This window comes from Tachypleus tridentatus, chromosome 10 (assembly GCF_004210375.1).
Source record: "Tachypleus tridentatus isolate NWPU-2018 chromosome 10, ASM421037v1, whole genome shotgun sequence".
In the NCBI taxonomy this organism is placed as follows: domain Eukaryota; kingdom Metazoa; phylum Arthropoda; class Merostomata; order Xiphosura; family Limulidae; genus Tachypleus; species Tachypleus tridentatus.
In genome coordinates this window covers 133197417-133218610 of record NC_134834.1, presented here as the reverse complement: position 1 = coordinate 133218610, position 21194 = coordinate 133197417, and the positions used below count along the sequence as shown (strand labels likewise).

Below are 21194 nucleotides of genomic sequence, written 5' to 3'. Positions count from 1 at the left end.
TGTTTTTTTAACCAGAGCTTTTGAATTAAGCAAAAACATTGTAGACTAGTATATTTTAGTCTCTAGATATTAAGACTTGTTAAGGAAGCTAGAGGCATTTCTTGTTGAACATTGGTAATCGTTTATTCTAGAATAATTTGTAAATGTCAAAAACTAATATTAAGTCTAATGTTAAGTTTTAAATACTCATCTAATTGTAAAACAGAGCATAAGAATTCTGAGTTGTGATCATTTAGCAATAAGTTTACATGCTCAAATCGTACAGTAAGCTACAATATTGAACAACAATGTATATACACAAACAATACTACAAGTCACAAACACTTTATCTTCATAGTTATGTTTCATTGTTTTAAACTGATAAAATAATTGTACCCTTAAGTGAAATGTGGATTTTAATGTCATGCTGTATTTTATATCATATATATATAAGGATCAATAAGTTAGCTTGAAAATTCAAACTGCAACTATGAGTTTATGGTCATACTAAGTGTTTCAGTAACAGGTATACCAATGTATGGCTGCATGTATTATGTAATAATTCTGAATTCCATGTAATACACTCATGTACACTATGATAATTCTTGTTTCCATATAATACATACACAAATCATTCATATTACACTTAGTATCATAGGCTTCATCAAGCTAAAAACAAGTGCACAGTTGGTAGATAAAACCATGTCAGATTGTCTATGAAAATGCTTTAAGGTCAATGGCCAACAACTGAATACAATACTTACTATTCTAAGCATCATAAATGTCCAGTAGGTAAGCCACAGTTCAACAGGTTTATTACAAAACAAACTAACAAGGAATTATGATCTAGTTTTTATTGGGCCAATACTCTAATAATCAGGATACAAGATATTCATTAGCAAGAACCAGACCCCATTTTCCAACTAAACTAATTATATCATGTAATTTAAATACACCATTGGGATATAAATATGCCTTTGAAAATAATAAAATAATAAAAAATTATACATAGTTCTTATGCTTCCTTAATATAAAATTATGAGTTATCTACATTTTTATAATAATGAAGTTTGAGTAATAATGGATTTGTTTCAAATCTACGTAGCAAATGTAACTTCATACACAAGTTCAAGAACATCAAATAGGTTACTTCAATGCAATATGTATTCTAATAGTTTTGAGGTACAAATGTCGTGTAACAATCTTTTACTTACAGTAGAATTTGAAATTAAGGGGCAGATGTATTATTTTAATTCTTCATCAGAAATATATTTCGGTGTTTACTAATGACATACATACATATATTGCTTGTGGAATAAAGAATACTGTCATGCTTCTAAAAATATTATTTATAGTATGAGGAATAGCTGTAGTGTAATAAAGAAAATCTCAAACAGTGTAAAACATCCTTCAATTATAAGACACTATAAAATTAACAGTTTCTAAAGGTGGGGAAAATAGTAATACACTTATTCCTTGTGTGTATAAGATTATTATAATAAAATAATTAGGTTGGGAATTTAAAACAAGCTCAAATTCTAGCTTAGGGTTTTGTATCATAGGTTATAACATTGATATACACTAAATGAATTCAGCAGTAGAGTAACTTGTTTGAATTAATTCCATTTTTTTTTACTTTCATATTTAATGAAGTCAAACTCCTGCATCTCAAAAAATCCTTCATTTTCTCAATTTAAGAATGATTCATAGTACAAAATTTTCTTAGTTCACATACATCAGTTTCCCAATCATGGATCCATGAGAAGATTTCAGCTGGCCCACAATACAATTTCTGTGCATTTTAAAAAATAGATAATGAAATTTAATGTTTTAAAATTACTTTAAAATTTTAGCACTGTATGAAGCTGTCTGTGGAATTTAGAGATCAAAACTAGTTGATCATCAGCTGGAAAAGAATTAGAAGCCATTAATGTAAATTTCTCCTAGCTTCTTAAAGAGTGGAAAATAATTATTTAACTTGTACAATTATTCACTGCTATTATAATCTATCTATTCATGCATATAACACTATTTTGAATTTGACCTTCTAGAAAGTTTTAATTTTCTTAAACTAGAAATGTATTTCCAATAGATACTCACTTCCTTTCACAAAATAGTTTTTCTTGTGCATTGCTGCTCTTTATATGCACAAAATGTTTGCTTGCTAATATCCCATGTACAGCTGTGATGTAGCATGAAAATACGTATACAACAATCTTCCACAAGTATGAGTACAATACACTCTTTTGGTGCAGCTGGTTCCCTCAATCTTCACTTTGATATTAGGCAAAAACAAACACTACTACTAGAAGTGTGGAGAGGAAGGGTGGGAAGTGGGAGAAGAGGTATCTATCAGAAATACATTATTTTAGGTAAATGTGTGCTTCTAGCTATTACATGAGTGGAAATAAAGTGTTGTATTGAAAGTTATAATTTCTTAAAAAACAATCCATGGAGTGTGACTGCACCACATTTAAACACTTTGCCCACCATGAAAATCTGTTGCTAATTTAGGTAGAAAAGGAACAAATGCAGAAAAAATGGATGTGCCAAATGGTATCAATCAAGTGGTTAAGGCACATCAGACTACAAATGGTAGAGCAACTCCAGTTCATAACCAGGCAGCATAATGTATTTGTCTTCTGGTCCTCAGTAGGAGGAAAGTCCCAAACATTTTCACTTCAGCCTTCAGAAACAGAAAGAAAAAAGTTTTCATTCCAACTACCCAAGCAAGGCATGTGCACAAAACCAGTACGAGTGAAAACAGGACACCCTGGAACCAATATCTGGGTGATGACAGAAAGAAGTAATGCTATGTAATGGTTCACTCAAATCCAAAACCAAGCAGCATTGGGAATTTACCACCCATGCCACAGTAGAATGAGGGCCACTTATCAGCCACCTATATGAGGAATTACATTGGCTGATTCAGCTTTAATCCAACACCAGACCATTTAGGAACTAGCATCCAAGTGATGATAGAATGAGGGATTCCAGCCAAAGAGTTGAATGGCATTTTGTTAGATCATCTCCAGTCCATAACCATACAAAATCATGTATTTCTCTTCAGGATTGAGGCAATAAGAGACTTCAAATCATCTATAATGCAACACTAGAGGAAGTGTAATGGGTGACCATAAAACTATTTTTAAAAGCAGGCCAGTCCTGACCTTTTCAATCAGGCTCAGAAGGATGGACAACCATCTTGACACTTCTTTACTCATAATAGTTCATGAGTTGGTATGGTCTGGGATGGACATAGTTATGACACAAAACATTGTGAATGAACATACTAGTGGACTTATAGAACATCCCATCTCAAGAGTGGGCATTACAGACTCAGACAGCCATACGGTGCAACTTTTATGATTTAGTACACCTGGACAGGCACCACCCACTGCAGAACAGGATCTAAAATGTACACTGATTGATTGATTGATTTAGTGTTTTATGGCACAAAGCAGCGAGGCTATCTGCGCCAGACATTCGGTAAAAATGTAAAAAAAAATAAAAAAAAATAAATAAATGTAGTAATAGACATAAATGGAAATGAAGGTAAAACAAAAAAGTATAAAACCAATGTTGACACCTAGTCTACAATGTTAAGATAGAAGGCAGAGTATAAGAAGTTGTAAGGTATTTACTCTAGCAAAAAGGTAATGATCATAACCCGCCAGGAAGACTAACAGGTAAGTATAAAAACCACCATCAGTCACCTGAAGTTGGTCTTTCCAGTCCTGGTTCTGGGTTATGTGTCATAGCAACCAGTATCAAAATGTAAAAGAATAGAAGCTTTAAAAGATACATAGCAAAATTGTAACAATGAGTAGCCAAATGTCCAGTAACAAGATAAAGTCAAGTAAATGGAGTAAAATTTGTAAAAGTAAATGAAGGTAAAAACAAAACAGCAATTAAAACAGAAAATGGTGTAAAAACCAATGGTGACATCCAGTCAACAAAGTTGTAAAGGACTACCTGTAGCAGAATGGTAATGATCATAACCCACCAGGAAGACTAACAGGTAAGTATAAAAACCACCATCAGTCACCTGAAGTTGGTCTTTCCAGTCCTGGTTCCGGGTTATGAGTCAATATGGCCAGTACTAAAAAGTTAAGTAGTAAAAGTGTGAAATGATATGCAGCAAAAGTATAATAACAACTCGCCAGGACGACTAATGAGTAGTTCAAACGGATAGTTCAAATAGTAGCGTTAGTCACCTGAAGTTGACCTTTCCAGTCCTGGTGTCGAGTTATTTAATGTTCTGGCCATTGTCCAATGTCAAAATGAATGAGAGAGATTAAAACTGTAAAAAAGGAACCACAATTAAAAAGGTGTAATGAATAAATATGCAACACTTAAATGAGATTAAAAAGATTAATGGCCATTAAAAAATTTAAAACATTATCAAGGTGGACAGAGTCACCATCACCAATAACTCTGTCCAATGTTACAGACTGACTCTGGGAAAAAATATGTTTAAAATATTGCCTTCGTTGAGAATTGTAACGATGGCAAGAAAGTAAAACGTGGCTGATAGTGATTTGAGTGTTACACAAACTACACATTGGTGCATCAGTTCCAGATAAAAGAAAATGATGAGTTAAAAAAACTGTGACCAATGCATAGCCTAGTGAGAACAACTTCCTCTTTCCAAACTTTACGGAAGCTAGACGGCCAAAGTCCAATTTTGGGTTTGATTTGAAAAAGTTTGTTGTCGCGTTGCTCACTCCAAGTGGACTGCCAGCTGGCACGGAGCCGAGCCTTGAAGATAACACCATAGTCCATGTACGGAATAGGCACAAGAGTGATGGTGCTGAAGCAGACATATTTAGCTGCCATGTCTGCAAGCTCGTTCCCACGAATACCAACATGGCCTGGTATCCAGAAAAACTAGATTGAAGTAGCTGCTAATGAGAAATGGGCCAGTCGGTTTCGAATATCAGCGAGAATAGGATGTGAGGTAAAGTGTAGCGATTCCAATGCAAGTATATAACTAAGCGAATCAGTATAAATAGTGCGGTTGGAGTACTGCTCAGCTGCAATATGATCCAGGGCAAGAGATATGGCATACAGTTCAGCAGTGAACACAGAAGCTGTAGAAGGGATTCTGCGCGCAACTACTGACCCATAGCAAACCATAGCAGAGCCCACTGAGTTACCTGATTTGGAACCATCTGTATAAATGGGAACTGAATGATTGTTTGAAAGATATTCATTGAATAAAAGACGGTATTTCCAATCTGGAGTATCTGCCTTTTTTAGGTGACTGAAAGAAAGGTCACATTTGGGGGCTATAATAAGCCATGGTGGGATGGGCCGACCTGTGGAATCTGCAATGTTATCCAAGGACAGACCCAATTCATCCAATTGCGCCCGGATGCGAAAGCCAAACGGAGCAATGACAGATCGTCTGTTCTGAAAAAGTACTGCCCACAGAGGAAGGAAAACACATTTCCAGGTGGAATGCTTTGGTAAGGAATGAAGTTTCGAAGTATATTGTAAAGATAGTTGCAAACGGCAAAGGTGTAGAGAAGGTTCATGAAATTCAATGTATATACTTTGAACTGGAGAGGTACGGAAAGCCCCAGTGCAGAGTCGAAGTCCTTGGTGATGAATGGGGTCCAGCATCTTTAAGGCCGAGGGTCTGGCAGAGCCATAGACCATTGATCCATAATCGAGTTTCGATCTAATAAGAGCACGATATACCTTTAACATTGAACAGAGATCTGCCCCCAACTGGTAGAAGAGAGAACACGGAGGATGTTCAGTGCTCTTGTGCATTTGACCCGAAGGTGCTTTAAGTGTGGTATAAAGGTCAGTTTACGATCAAAGATAAGCCCCAAGAACTTGGTCTCCGGGACCACTGGAAGCAAAACTTCACCGATATGAAGTTCAGGATCAGGGTGAATATCCCATCGAAGGCAAAAGTGCATGCATACAGTTTTGGAGAGAGAGAAATTAAAGCCGTTCGCCAGAGTCCACTTCCGTACACAATTGAGGGCAGTTTGTAGTTGCCGCTCAATATATCTCATGTTTGACGACTGACATGAGATGTGAAAGTTGTCGACATACAGCCCATTCGCAACAGTGAGAGGGAGTTGTTCAGTGATAGCATTTATCTTTATACTGAAGAGAGTAACACTCAATACACATCATTGAGGGACTCCAAGTTCCTGTACAAAAGAACGGGAAAGTGTCGAACCCACACCAACTTGGAATCTCCTGTCCATTAAAAAATTTTTAATAAACATGGATAGATGGCCACGTAACCCATATGTATGGAGGTCTCACAAAACGCCATACCTCCATGTTGTGTCATAAGCCTTCTCTATGTCAAAGAATATTGATACAAGATGTTGGCGGTTGAGAAAGGCTTCTCTGATAGATGTTTCAAGACAAATTAGGTGGTCTGTGGTGGAGTGCTGTCGACGGAACCCACACTGGGTGGGCGAGAGGAGGTTGTTTGATTCGAGGAACCAAACAAGACAAGCATTAACCATCCTTTCTAATGTCTTACAGAGACAGCTCGTCAAAGAAATTGGACGGTAGTTTGAAGGAATCTTGGGATCTTTCCCTGGCTTAGAGAAAGGTAAAATAATAGCCTGGCACCAGGCATCAGGAAAAACATTCTCCTGCCAGATCAGGTTGAAAACAATCAGAAGGACATCAAGAGAAGCAGGAGATAGATGGTGCAGCATGTCATAATGAATATCATCAGGTCCAACAGACGTACTGGCAGACCGATGAAGGGCCATTTTTAGTTCCACCAGGGTAAAGGGACAATTATAGTCAAAGAAACAGTCAGTTCGAAAGGAAAGAGGTGATCGCTCTGCCCGAGTCTTGATGGCCAGGAAGGTGGAGGAACAAGCAGAAGTGCTAAATACCCAGCAAAAGCTTCACCTAGAGTGTTAGCGATGTTCCGAACATCAGTCACCTCCTGACCATAAGAGAGTAAGATCGAGAGGGGGACAGAATTGTAGTGCCCATTAACCTTTCGAATCCTGTCCCATATGATCTTGGAACTGGTGGTAGACGATATGCTGGTTGTGAACTTAATCCAAGATTCCTTCTGGCTTTGACGTCTTACCCACCTAGCATGTGCACGGGCCCGTTGGTAAGCAACCCGGTTTGAAAGTGTGGGATATCTACGAAAAGTATCCCAGGCTCGCTTTTGAGCCTTCCGTGCTAAGTGGCAAGCAGGATTCCACCACGGATGAGGATATCGTGGAAAACGTGTCGAGGTTTTAGGAATACACTAAGCAGCTGCATGTGTAATACAGTCAGTTACCGCTGCTACACAGTCGTCTATTGATGGCTGATTTACGATGGCAGGATCAAGTAGACCAGTCTGCCTGATCCAGCTTCCACCAGGGCACGCGGGTAGGGTGGCATCAACCACGGCCAGTCTCTCTCAAAAGGATCGGAAAATGATCACTGCCTAGTGGATTACTGTAAACCCTCTATGAAAAATGGGAGAATAATGAAGGGGAGCAAACTGAGAGATCAATAGTGGTAAAGGACTGACTAGGTGCATGAAAATAAGTGGAAGAACCAGTACTGAAAGAGAAAGATTGTGATCAGAGAGCATCCGCTCTACAGATCGGCCCCTCCCATCAATAATAGCACTTCCCCAGAGGGGATGATGTCCATTAAAATCCCCTAGGATTAGAAATGGAGATGGCAACTGTTCAACGAGAGCATCAAGATCTGATTGATCAAATGTCTCTCCAGGGGACAGGTAGAGAGAACAAGGAAACACGGATGGCTACAGCCTCCAAGGGTGTGTTGAGTGACAAAAGACAGGGTGGGCACGTGTTGATCAACCAACAGTGCCACCCCTCCATGTACTCGACCATCACACAACCTGTCATTTCTGTACAGAGAAAACTGCCGAATGGAGACAGTATCAGCAGTTTTGAGAAATGTTTCTTGTAAAGAAAGACAAACAGGATGGTAGGAAGCAATCAGCGTTTTGATATCATCCAGATTAGATTGTAAACCTCGACAGTTCCATTGTATCAAGGTGGCCATTTTTAAGGACGGGTAGGTGAAGTGGCTGGAGAACCCTTCGGTTTACGACCACGTCTTTTTTCTTTACTGTCTTTAGTCGGAGGAGGTCTGTCAACCTCCATGGATCCTGCTCTGGGTCGGGTGGGCAGGTTTTTGTTATTGGAAGGGGAATCCAGTGACTGAGGATGCAAACGAATAATTGTTTTGTCTCTTGTGGTGGGAGAAAAAGATGTATCAGAAGAAATGCCTGTATTTGAAACTGAAGGACATGGATCTTGAGGTTTGTTGGAAGGTATGGGAGGAACAGAGATGGGTGTGGAAGTTGATTCATCAACCTTTTTAACCACGGAGGTCAAAAGGCTTTTCATTTGTTTTGAAAACGATTCTCTTGGAGGCACAGAAAAAAAGCCATGTTCTATATGTGTTAAAGTGATTATGTATCATATGTGCATTATCACTTTGCCAGTGTTCTATATCTGGATTGAGTTTGTTTCTCAACATGTTGACAACTCATGAAGGTGATGTCACATTTCCCTTCCTTCCATTTCCCATTTCAGTCTGGATCATCTGCTCTTTTCTGTTCATACTGTACATTTTTATGTTGCCCACATGACTTTTTTCTGTGTTCTCCTTTCCATTTGTTTTCATTGGAACCTTTCCTCTCTCCATGATATTTCCCATGATAATGGACATATACATTAAGGGTGAAAATATCTGACCGACAATGATCACAGGCAAACAGGAACAAAAATTAGGCCTTGATGGACAAATGGTACAGGGAACAGGTGGCCAAAGGTTTAAAAGTAGGTAGGGTAAGGGCATGAAAAACCATAGTGAAGTCCTAATCAGGAAGAGGCATAGGATAAAAAGGACAAAGGAGACAAAAATAAATAAACATGAAGGAGAAAACTTAAAATAAAAACACTCAATTGGAATGCAAGAAAAAGAAGGTACTGGACCCAAGAACATAACTATAGCACAAACTGGTCAGCATAGACCTCAATATCTGGAAACTGCAGGGGGGAGGTAGTTAGAGGTAGAGGCAAAATGTAAAAGGAAAGGAGAAGACACAAGACATACCTGTAACACAATATCTAGAAAAGATGAAAACAATCTGAGGGCAATGAAAGGAAGATTATGGAATTGCATAGAAGGATAAGATGGTAAAAAAAACAAACTATTCAAATGTTTATCATTTTGTCCAGGTTCACTACAAAAGGTCTGAGATCAGGAAACAATAGAGACCACATATAGAGGTCATAACCTACATTAACTGAAGGTGAATCATATTTAAAAAAAAGAAAGAAAGAAGCAGAAGCAAAAAAGTTGTGGGAAAAGAAAAAAAAATTAAAAATCAAAATAAAACATGGACAAAATTTGAACACATCTTCAAAAACTGGAAAATGAAGATAGAGTTCTACCACATACGTGAAGCCAAACATGCCATTAGGATTTGTCACTGTTAGTAGAGTTTTGTCGAAGGCTTATTTGTATGCTGAAGCACAAATGTACAACATTTACTATGTGGGGTAGGTGGATGTATCAAGACTAGTGGCAAGAGAAATATTTTGTTTATATACAGGGCTGCACTGAATGAGAAAAGCAATTATGCAAAAAGAGAGAAGGCATTGTATTGGAACTTGCTCAAAAAGCAACATAATATTTAAAGGTGAAAGTACAGAAATGTTTAAAAAATAATAATATAGTATGCAAAGGTAAAAAAAATTAACCTAACAATACTACTATAAAATAAAACTTAATAACAACATTCATCAAAATGGTACAGATTCATCTTTTGTCCTTACCAGTAAACTATCAATGTTGATTTCTGACATATGGTCCACCAAGAGTTCCTCCAGTTCTTGTAACCTCCTCTTCCTCTCCACATCTTGTATGGTATCCATCCTGTTCACAATAAATGTCATCTTTGACACATTTTTTTTAAAATGCAATTTTTTTAAATATAAAGATTGGTTGGTTGGTTGGTTGATTTGGTGTTTTATGGCACATAGCAGCTAGGCTATCTGCACCAAACATCCAGCAAAAAGTTAAAATTAAAGTAAATTTAGTAAAATTCACAAAGGGAAATCATGGTAAAACAAAAAGTTAAAAAAACATAAATAGCATAAAACCAATGTTTACATCTAGTCCACAATGTTAAGAGAAAAACTAAAGTAATACAAGGTGTAAAGGACTTTCTGTAGCATAACTAATTATCATAACTTGCTAGGAAGACTAACAGGTAAGTATAAAAATCACCATCAGTCACCTGAAGTTGGCTTTTCCAGTCCTGGTTTCCAGTTATTTGATGTTACAGCCATTTTCCAATTTCAAATCAAACTAGATGGACTGTGATTCTTAAAAGGGAATCATACTAAAAAATGGTCTAATGTATAAATTAAAAAAAAAAAATTAAATGGCCTTTAAAAAACTGAAAACATTTCCAAGGTGGACAGTGTCACCATCACCAATAACACTGTTTAACATTATGGACAAACCTTGGGAAAGAACATATTTAAAATGGTGTTGTCATTAAGAATTGTAAGGATGGCAAGAAAGTAAAATGTAGCTTATTGTGATCCGAGTGTTACAAAAACTACACATTGTTGCATCAGTTCCAGATAAAAGAAAACCATGAGTCAAAAACTGTGACCAATATCTAGTCTAATTAAAACAACTTCCTCTTTCCGATTCTTATGGAAGCAAGATGACCAAAGTCTAATATAGGGCTTTATTTGAAAAAGGTGTTTTTGCATTACTCACTCCAAGTCGACTGCCAGCTAGCATGGAGCCAAGCCTTAAATACAGGACCATAGTCCAATTATGGAATAGGCACAGTGGTGATAGTGCTAGAGCAAATAGATTTAGCTGTGATGTCAGTGAGCTCTTTCCCGTGAATACCAACGTGACCCGGTATCCAGAAAAACTGGATAGAAGTAGATGTTAAAGAGAAATGGGCCAGTCAGTTTTCAATATCGGTGAGAACAGGGTGTGAACTAATGTGAAGCGATTCCAAGGACAGTAGAAGACTAAGCAAGTCAGTATAAATAGTGCAGTGTGAGTACTGCTTAGCTTCTATGTGATCCAGGGCAAGAGAAATGGCATACAGTTCAGCAGTGAACACAGAAGCTGTGGAGGGGATTCTGCGTGCAACCACTGAACCTCAACAAACCATAACACAACCTACACAGTCACCTGATTTCAAATCATCTGTATAAATAGGAATGGAAGGATGGTTCAAAAGATGTTCAGCAAATAACAGTCAGTATTTCCAATCAAGAATATCTGCTTTTCTCAGATGACGTAAAGATAGGTCACATTTGGGGACTGTAAGAGGCCATGGTGGGATGGGCTGACCAGTGGATACAGCAGTGTTATCCAAGTACAAACCCAATTCATCCAACTGAACCTGGATTCGAAGGCCAAAAGGAGCAATGGCAGATTATCTGTTCTGAAACAGTATGGCCAACCAAGGAAGGAAAACACAACCTCAGGTGGGATGCTTTGGTAAGGAAAGTATAAAGAAACTAAAAGCTTTGCACAGCTCTCACACAATATATATTTTTTAATCAACAATACTTAGAATAATTTTAAAAAAGGGCTACTTTGGATAAAACTTTCCCAGCAAATTTTTATACTTTTTATTTCAGAAAGCATAGGATAAAGTGTTTTGTAAGAGATTAATTACTACATTTGATACTCTTTAAATTAATGGGAAGCATAATAAATAGACAAAAAAAGTTAGGGGATTTCTTACAATTTGTAGACCAGATGACTTGGTCTGTTTTGGGCCTTTAGTTGTTTATGTATTAACAGCTTTGGTATCTATATTATTTAGGCAGAAGCATTTGCAAATTGGTTGATGATAAATATCATGACCAGCCAATTTTCTGTTTGTTTTTTTTTAACTAAAAAGCCTAATGCTAGAATTAGCAAACTGAAAAGGACATGTGTACTAAATTTCAATTACAAAAATTTTAAATTATATACTGGGAAATTTAGAAAGAAACTTGAAAATATTGGAGTTTTGAAGGAGGAGAAATTTAGGTAAGTACACTGATATCTGAAACTTTGTTTCACAGTTAAGAGAACTGATAAAGATCAAGAATTTATTTATAGTATTTGAAAGTGAAACGGTTATTTTAAAACCATGTTCAAACTATGGGGATGATAATAATAAGAATCATATTCATCAGATTATTGGAATAGCACATTCTATATTGTTATTATCTTAAGAGTTTCAGTTGATCTTCAGTTTTTTGTATTTGAATCAATTATTAAACTTTTTTGTTGATAATAACTGCTAGTATTTTCATAATTCTGTATTAAAACATTTCTGGAGATGCCATATTGATAGCACTATTTTTTTCCTTTGCATTATTACAGATGCAGTATAAGACAGTACAATGTATTTGCTAACCTATTAGCTAATAAATAAACTTTTTGAAATTAAAGTATTTTTCAGGGTTTCTAGTTCAGATACAGAGTTGTTCAAGTAGACATTTCAACCTCTTTAGGTGTATACAATATATTAGTTCATAATTTGCAATTAACCAAGATTCTTTTAAGGAAGATAGCATATGATGTTCAGAAATAAGACTTGGATAATAGTCAGGGGCCACCATGCCTTAGTACTCGGTTCACAGCAGATAAGAACTGTGTGTGATGTGTGCAAACCTGACTTTGCAAGTGCTAATGTTTTGTATTTAAAGCCATAATTGTCTTTGCAGATAACAAATTTCACATGATTTCTCAAAAATTAAAATAACTTTTAACTTGTCAAAGAACATTTTAATCTTTTGTTTCATTTAAAGTTATTACTTTCTAACTAGAATCCAGTGATTACTAACATGAAAAACTTTAAGCTTCTTGGTTAATACAAGTATTTCCAATGTTGGTACTTAAATTTTAGCAAGAGCAATTTAGTTAAAGTGTATTTTTAATAAAAGTTCAATTATTGTGACCTGAGTTATGATTTAGCTTGGTGTAATGATTAAATATTTAAACTGTAACTTTTGTTTTCATTTAAGGTTCATGGGATTTTAGTTTAACTTACGGAGAGAAACAAACTAAACTAATTAAAGGTTTAACAACATGTCTCTTACCAATTTCACACCTACAATAATAAAACTGCTCTTGTTTTTGTTTAGTGTTTGTTATTGTAAATAAGAATTGTTATGATTGTTCACCTTCCAAATTTGACTTTAGTTCCAAGTTATGCCAATCAGGGATTGGGGAGAGATACAGTCACACACTGTAGTCCAGTACTCTTCAAATCTCCAATTACAAAGGCCTGCAGTGGTTTTATTGTCTTAAAATGTTTACATGCTCTACAGTAATTCCTGTATACCAAATCCTTAAATAATATCCATTTTTCTCAATAACTTAAGATTTTCCACAAAATGTCATGTGTACTTTTACACAAGTGACTTATTTTCTTTGAAACTGGGTTACCTTTTGTTATGTTTAAAATGTTAAAAACCACTCGCTACAGATTTCTCATGACCAGTCACAACTTGAAAGTAATACCGATTGTTCTAGAACCCATGAGAAACACAACTAGCATATAAATGGTTAACAAACCACATAACGTCCTTTCTGGATAGTAACTGTTTGTGTGTGCACTCTGACATTTTTTTCTTTTCAATATCACTTATTAATTGTGGTGGCACCAATAGGATATGTAAATGACTCAAATATATTCTGTTATATATGTGGTAAATTTGGTCTAAGTAAAGGATTTTTATCTTCCCGATTTGTAAAAATCCTTACATGAAAGAAAGATGAATATTACTTTTTAAATTTGTTTAGCTGAATTGTGGAAAATCTGTTATTAAAACGAAAACTACTTTCATCAAATTTAAATTCACAGGCCTGTGTTATCTGGATCAGTCATCTGTAAGAATGCCTTGTGATTGGAAATACAAACTACCAATATTTTCTTCACTATCTAAACTCAAGAAACTTGATGAACAAAATTATAAAGTATTTATGAAGGAAACAGCTTTTTTTAATTATTCCTTGATATCCTTGTCAGATGATATGCAGAAATTTGTGCACCATTGTTAACTGAAAGCAGACATTTAATAATTCAGCCACTTAAAAAAAAAAAGAAATTAGCTATAACAAAAAGCCAAACTCTGTGGCCAAGATATGTTCCAAAATTTTCAGCCTCTCAAAAAAGAGCTTCCATCCCAATGATTAACTTCATGACAGGCAAGACAAGAAACTAAACCTACAAAAGCAAAGATAAACCCAAGTTTTATATCAACATTATTATACATACAAAATACATATTCTACTAAAGTCAAAACAACTGATCACTAAATTTCTTTATAAGAATATTTTGTCCCCAAATCCAAGAACATGACTTGGCCATATATAAACACTACAACCAACAACTAAATTGACTGAAAAAAATACTAACAAAACAGAAAATGATAAAGCATTATATACTAGGAAAAACAAAAAACAGCACAAAAACACAAACTTTCAGCAGAAATTTAGAATTAGTCATCAAAACACTTTTCACATCCATAATCAAAAGAAAATATTAACAAAATTTTTTAAAGATCCACACTTCAGGACAAATTACATTAGAATACCAAGCCAACTTAATCTTTGACAGCTGTTAAGATACTTTTGTTATAAAAATGGTTTCTCTCACCAGATGAATAAATAGCCTCCATAAACTTGCATGTCAAAACATTTATCAAAGTCAATTGTATCACAGAGAGAGCTTTAAGAGCTCTATCAAGTGAACTGTAAACTTGGAAATTTAAAGGCTGATCAGCTTAGAGAGGTTATTTTCATTCATCTCTGAGTATTTTTAGTTAATTGAATCTAATATTATCACATCATGCCTTTACATTATTAAATATATAGCCTTAAAGAGGCTATTTTCATTCACCTTTATCTGAGTATTTTTAGCTAGTTGTACCTGATATCACTTCATGCTTTTACATTAATAAATAAAAATAAAAACTGTTTTACTAATGTAACAGAAAAATGTTTGTTACTTACAGACTAGATCTTTTAGTTTATTTAACTCAGATAAAATTAGACTAAACTTCAATTAACCTTTTATATTCTGGGTACATGTAAAGTTGGTGTTTAAAGCTCCTTTTATAGCCAAAGATTGGCTCTTTGGGATTCTTTGGTTAAAAAATACATTAGGAAATTGAGATGTTTCAAAACTGACTGATGAACTTGAAAGTGTATAATGCTTATAGCATCTGTAACATAATAAATCATAAGTTAGGCCTCACCTGGAATGCTATTTACAAGTTTCTCTCTATGTAAGAAAGGATATTGACTAATTTCAGAAAGTTCAGAGAATGACTACTAATATTATCTTACATAGATAAGTTAAGATCTCTTATTTTTATTTTAGGAGAGAGGAAATATAACAGATTATGTTACTAAAGCTTACACATCTATACAAGGGATCAGCAAGATAAAGACTTCTGGTTTGTTTATGCCATGTTCTAACAGTAATAAAATAACAGGACAAAAGTTAAAAGTTTGGAAAAAGACAGGCTAGGTTTCAGTTAAGGCAGTTTTATTTTCCTAACAGGTCAAGCACCTTATGGAATGAGTTTATACTTTCAATATGGAGACTAGCACTTTACAGACCTTTAAGATAAGAATCAATTATTTTGTAAAAAAATAAAAGGTAGATATGCAAGGACAACCTTATATGGCCATATAATACCTTATAATACATACTATAATGCCTGTGACCTACTACATTAATAATATTTATAGCAATAATGGTGTAATTAGAAGCAACTTCAGTTTAACAAATTATTTGCAGGCTTTTACTTTGTTAATAATTCTATTTGAAAAGAACTTTTTGATATTTTCTTTTCAATACTCTTAGATTTTGTTTCACATTAGAAATGTTATATAATTAAAACTCAAAAGCTATAACTCTATCAAAATTTCAGCAAATTCTCCACTTTATGCTCCAGAGATCTGATTAATGAGGGTTAAGGTAAATATGTGAAGTTTTCTGATATGACAATTGCAGTGCATGTAATCATGATTTACCATTCCAAGAATATAATGAACTCTTGTTACTAATGAACTGTCTCAGTGGTAAATGCTTGGGTCTTTGCTTTTTTCTTATTTACATGAATGATACTGCTAGTAGCATAATTTTCAAAGTTTGCAGAAGATATTAAACATTTTATTTTTTTTACTCTATTGATGATGTTAAAAGTATTATAGAATACCTTTGATCAACTGATAAATTCAATAAATATTTGGCAAATTACCATTAATTACAATAAGTGCAAGGGTTTATGCTTACACAGTAATGGAATTCATTATTTGGATTATCATAATTTTAGTCACCCATTTAACAGAAATGGGAACCAATACAATAACATAACTGAAAAAAGTCAATCTTAATGTTGTGGTGGATAACTCACTGAAGCCAACAAAGCTGTGTTCTGTTAGTTGTTGTAAAGCTAATGGAAATTGAAGGTATATTTACACGCACTGACTAAAAGACAAAAAGAGGTAATTCTCTACATACAAACTACAGAGTGGGCAAACAGACTAGGCACCCTTCCTTGGTTAAAGTGCATGTTAACAATTTAGTTTTTCAGGTTTTAGTAATGATTATGGCAAGAGAGCAAAATGAAACAACTGATTATTGTTTAGAAACAAAAAAAAATTTTAAATACTTCACTATGGTCATTTCTAGATTACTTATAAGAATGTCACATCTCAAGTGGAAACATCCTATGTCATGAAAATAAAAGCCAACAGACAAACATTTTGGATCAATGAAAAACTTTTGTTATATGTGTGAATGTGAGATACATATGTATGTCAATAAGAATAAATTCCTTTTCATGAGGGTGGGTGCCCAGACTTTCTGCCTATCCTGTACTACTTAGATCTCACTTGGAACTCTCTATAGTGTCTCCTTATCAAAAATGAGTATTGATTTATTGGAAAGAATTGATAGGAGTGCTTCCAGGATGATTTTGGGGATGGAAGGGTTAAGATATCATAACTTACTTTCTTTTGAGAAAAGAGCAAGATACTTTATTAAAGGTTACAAAATAATTCAAGGGACTGACTGAATAAAGGGCAAATGCTCCTAAAAATTATATTGGGCACATAAAGATTTAAAAGCATGCACTTAGCTGGCAACCATCTCATGCTACATATTGATAAGGCAATATTGTAATTTCTGGTAAGCATAAAGGGAATGTGCTTTGAACATAAATCAATATCTAAATTTTTAATTGTATTACTTCATGATCTCACTGTTAAAAACCATTAAAAATAGTTTTCTTGACTAAAAATAATGACAACTTGTAGATCAATTAACTATTTACTAAGTTGCCAAACAATCTTTGCCTGATCAGAATTCAAATGTGTGTTGGTCACAAAGTTAATGCATACATACAATTATTATTATTAACTTGATATATACTGTTTTGAGGGATATACCTAACATAAGTATCACTGAAATACTGCAGGGGTCCTAATGCCAGTCAGAAGACATGAACATAAATCTTTGGAATACTGATGAAGCCTTTAAAGTTGGAGACCAAGTTATGTAATACTTCATTTTTAGTATCATTGCTAGAATTGAAGCTCAGATTTCCATTAGTCTAGTTATATGGATAAATGCAAGCCAAACACTAGATTTGGGCCTAGATCTAATAAAATCTAATTTGTCAATATCTCAACTCAATTTGATATTTATCTTTATAACCCACTTAAATCCGTGTCCAAATCTATTTATATCTAAGCTAGCCTACCATGGCTCAGGTTTCAGCCATATGATGATATAAGACCAAAGAAGGAAAGTCCTCAAAGTTTGATGTGACAGTTTTAGATGTTTGTTGTGAATGCTTAGGTATTTGAAAATGAGGGGCAGGTAGGAAATACTAGAAATAAATAGTTTTTAGGAGTAATTATTTTATGCCACACTAAGGTCTAACAATTTTTATAACTGTGTGCAGGTGGTACTTATTTTCATGCTCTGATAGCTATACACTTTTTATCACCATTAACACCTAAATCCTATTCCTTTCATATCCCATTTACTTAACTTCTCTATAACCCATTTCCCATTTTCTTCTTAATTTTCCAAGACTGACAAAGTCCTTTTGAATAAAAGAATCTACCTTTCCAAACATCTTTCTATCATCATTAAACTTGGATGCATTACTTTCCATGAAGCTTCTAACATTAAACAAAGATTATATATACTTTTAAATTTTCTACAGTTTCACAAAGATCCAAATCATTAAATGTTATGTGAGGAACTTCAAAGGTTTTCAAAACATCAAGATACCAGAGTTAGAATGTCCTCATCTCACCCACCTCCAAAAAAGCCACATACATAATGAAAACCACAGCAAATACTTCAACCTAGAGCTAGTATTAATAATAAAGAAAATAATTTATAACCTAATGTAATACCTCACTAGCTGACAACATAAATATTACTTGTATAAAGGGTGTAATAATAAAACAACCAAAATTACAGTAATATCAAAAAGTATTGTGTTCAATGAACATTTCAGACTGAGATTTCATCTTCAATATCGTAAAAGTAAGCAAAAAATAATTTTGCCCAAATATATTTACAAAAGCACACAAAAAATGAGTATAAGAATTAAATGTAACATCAGGGAATCGGAACAGATTAGATCAGAACAAAAACTATGAACTCTTTAGGAATAAGAAAGCACTGTTTAATTCACAGTTTATTTCAACAAAAGTTCAATGTTGGATTTCACCGTCACTGCATTTTCATTCTACAATGCATATTATAACATCCTTAGTTTGCCAAAGCACTGAGATGACACCACATACACACTCCTACACAATGAGCAGCGTTTCAATAGTAAGCTCCAAAGTATTTATGTTACAAGGCATAAGGTAATTTTTTTGTAAGAATAGAAAGGTTAAAGTTTTTGTAATAACATTTGAATCTTTCATATTGAATTTGTTTTAAATACTAACTCATGATATATAAGAGGGTCACTTTACCATATTTAATTACTGTTTTGTAGCAAAGTGACAATTATACTTCCTTATAATTTATTTGTTCATTATATTACGTTATATTTTGATGACAGTAGTTCAGCAACATAATCAATTTATACAGTAATTGGTTATGTCCTATATATGGCACAAACAGTTAAAACTACTGGATGTAAGAACTAAAGCACCAAGAACATTCGACAGGTTTCTACTGAAAGAATGATGTTTTTAAGACAATGATACAGAAGTACAGCAATAGTTTGTACCTTAAAACTTGAACAACCTGTATGGCTCTCCTTTTTTTCAAACACTTTTCTAAACTTATGACACATTAAATTTCTTATGGATTTATGGTTTTGAATTAATGGTTACATGTCCCTAGTAATAAGTTACAATCTATGAATCAAAAATATAAACAAAAAGACTATCAATATTGCAATTTATCTCACTAATTATTGCTACGATTCCCTAAATATTTCACAAAGAAAATGAGTGATTTAACCTCTTTCTTTAAGTTTTTCACATGGTGTTAAAGGAAATATGTAAACCTTAACAGCAATGAATAATATGAAAAAGTCAATAATTTAAAGGTTAAATTAGGATTACGTTTTGAAATCATCGCTATGGCCACTTTATAACCTTCAAATAACCCTATAAAAGTTTATGGTTTTGTATTATGCTACACTGAGAAGAGAAAGGACTGGTTATCTGTCCCTCCCATGGAAACATGTGAACAATAGGTACTTGTTATATATAAGCCTATCTACCACTTTCTTGCTGTAGCAAATTCATGACCAGTGCCAATATGAATGGTTGATATTTTATTTTCTTATGATATCTCAAAAACAGCTTTATAATGTAAGTGGTGGTTATTTTCTGTTAACAGCTAACACAATGAACAGATAAAGTATTTGAATTATAAAAAATTAATAGCATTGAACCTATCAGTATAACTTAATCTTAAAAGAAAATGGTAAGCTTATCAGTATCACTGCCAGTGTGTAGAAGAATGCTATAAAAGGCTATAATGTGTACTAATGAATCATAATTTCCATATTTAACACGGCTGGACCAATTTTCTTTTGTACAGCAGTAATGTGAGCAAAAAACAGAAATATTTTAGCCGCAGCCAACGTCCGTGTACTTTTCCAAATATCAGCTCTGTTTTTACTGCTTTAGTCTGTAAACAACAATTCTATTCTACTTTCTAGTGTTAGTTCTTAATTTCAATGTTTTACCATTTAGAGTCACGCCTACCTGGTAGTGGTAATGATTCGATACGTCCAGTTTTCTTATTTTTTATTTTCTTAACCTTTTCCTTAGTTAATACAATATGTAAATTGTCAGTGCATATAACAATTTACGAAATATAAATAATCTAAAATATAACTCCATGGTGAACCCCAGAATAACGTCAACATAACTATTTTGGCTGCAAAACTACATCCTGCTTATTGGTTGTTGAGCTTGTACTTTTGTATCAGCGTTAGGCCTATGCATACATCACTACTGCAGTAGGCAATATAAAAAAATATTACTTCATAACGCATTTGGTTAATAAAAGTGTAAAAGTGCTGCCACCTTATATTGTGAGACAAAATTTTGCGTGAAAAAAACTTTATTAATATTTTTATATACTTAAAGTCTAATTTTTATTAATTAATTTGTTTTAACAAGCTATTTTAAACTATCGTGTAATTATGTGATGAATCATTCCTAATAGAACAGCATTTCAGTTGTAATAGGTGAAATGCAGTAAATAGAAAACAGGGCACACTGAACTTATTGCAACATGATGTATTACTTTTTGTACCCATTTTATCTTAGTTTTTATTTTTTCCTCTAAATATTGGTTTTAAGGAGCCAAAGAGTAAAGAGCATTTAACTTTCACCTTAAATATGAGTGTCTTAAATCTAAAATTTCACAATCAGACGCAGATGATTCTATCAAAAGTTTATTTTGTTCGTTTTTTAAATTTCGCCCAAAGCTACATGAGGGTTATCTGCGCTAGCCATCCCTAATTTAGCAGTGAGGCCAGAGGGAAGGCAGCTAGTCATCACCACCCACCACCAACTCTTAGGCTACTCTTTTACCAACGAATAGTTAGATTAACCGTCACACTATAACGCCACCACGGCTGAAAGGGCGAGCATGTTTGGTGCGACCAGGATTCGAACCCGCGACC

General features: G+C 34.2%; 1 protein-coding gene across 1 annotated transcript in view; it reads right to left on the bottom strand.

Annotated features, from left to right (window-relative positions):
• Positions 1-20538, bottom strand: part of LOC143230355 (rho-associated protein kinase 2-like) — a 115117-nt gene extending 94579 nt beyond the window's left edge. The window contains 2 exon segments of the mRNA XM_076463785.1: positions 9795-9894; positions 20266-20538. Of these exon segments, the coding sequence (XP_076319900.1) occupies positions 9795-9893 (99 nt within the window). The 5' untranslated portion in view covers position 9894; positions 20266-20538.
• Positions 20539-21194: the final 656 nt, after the last annotated feature.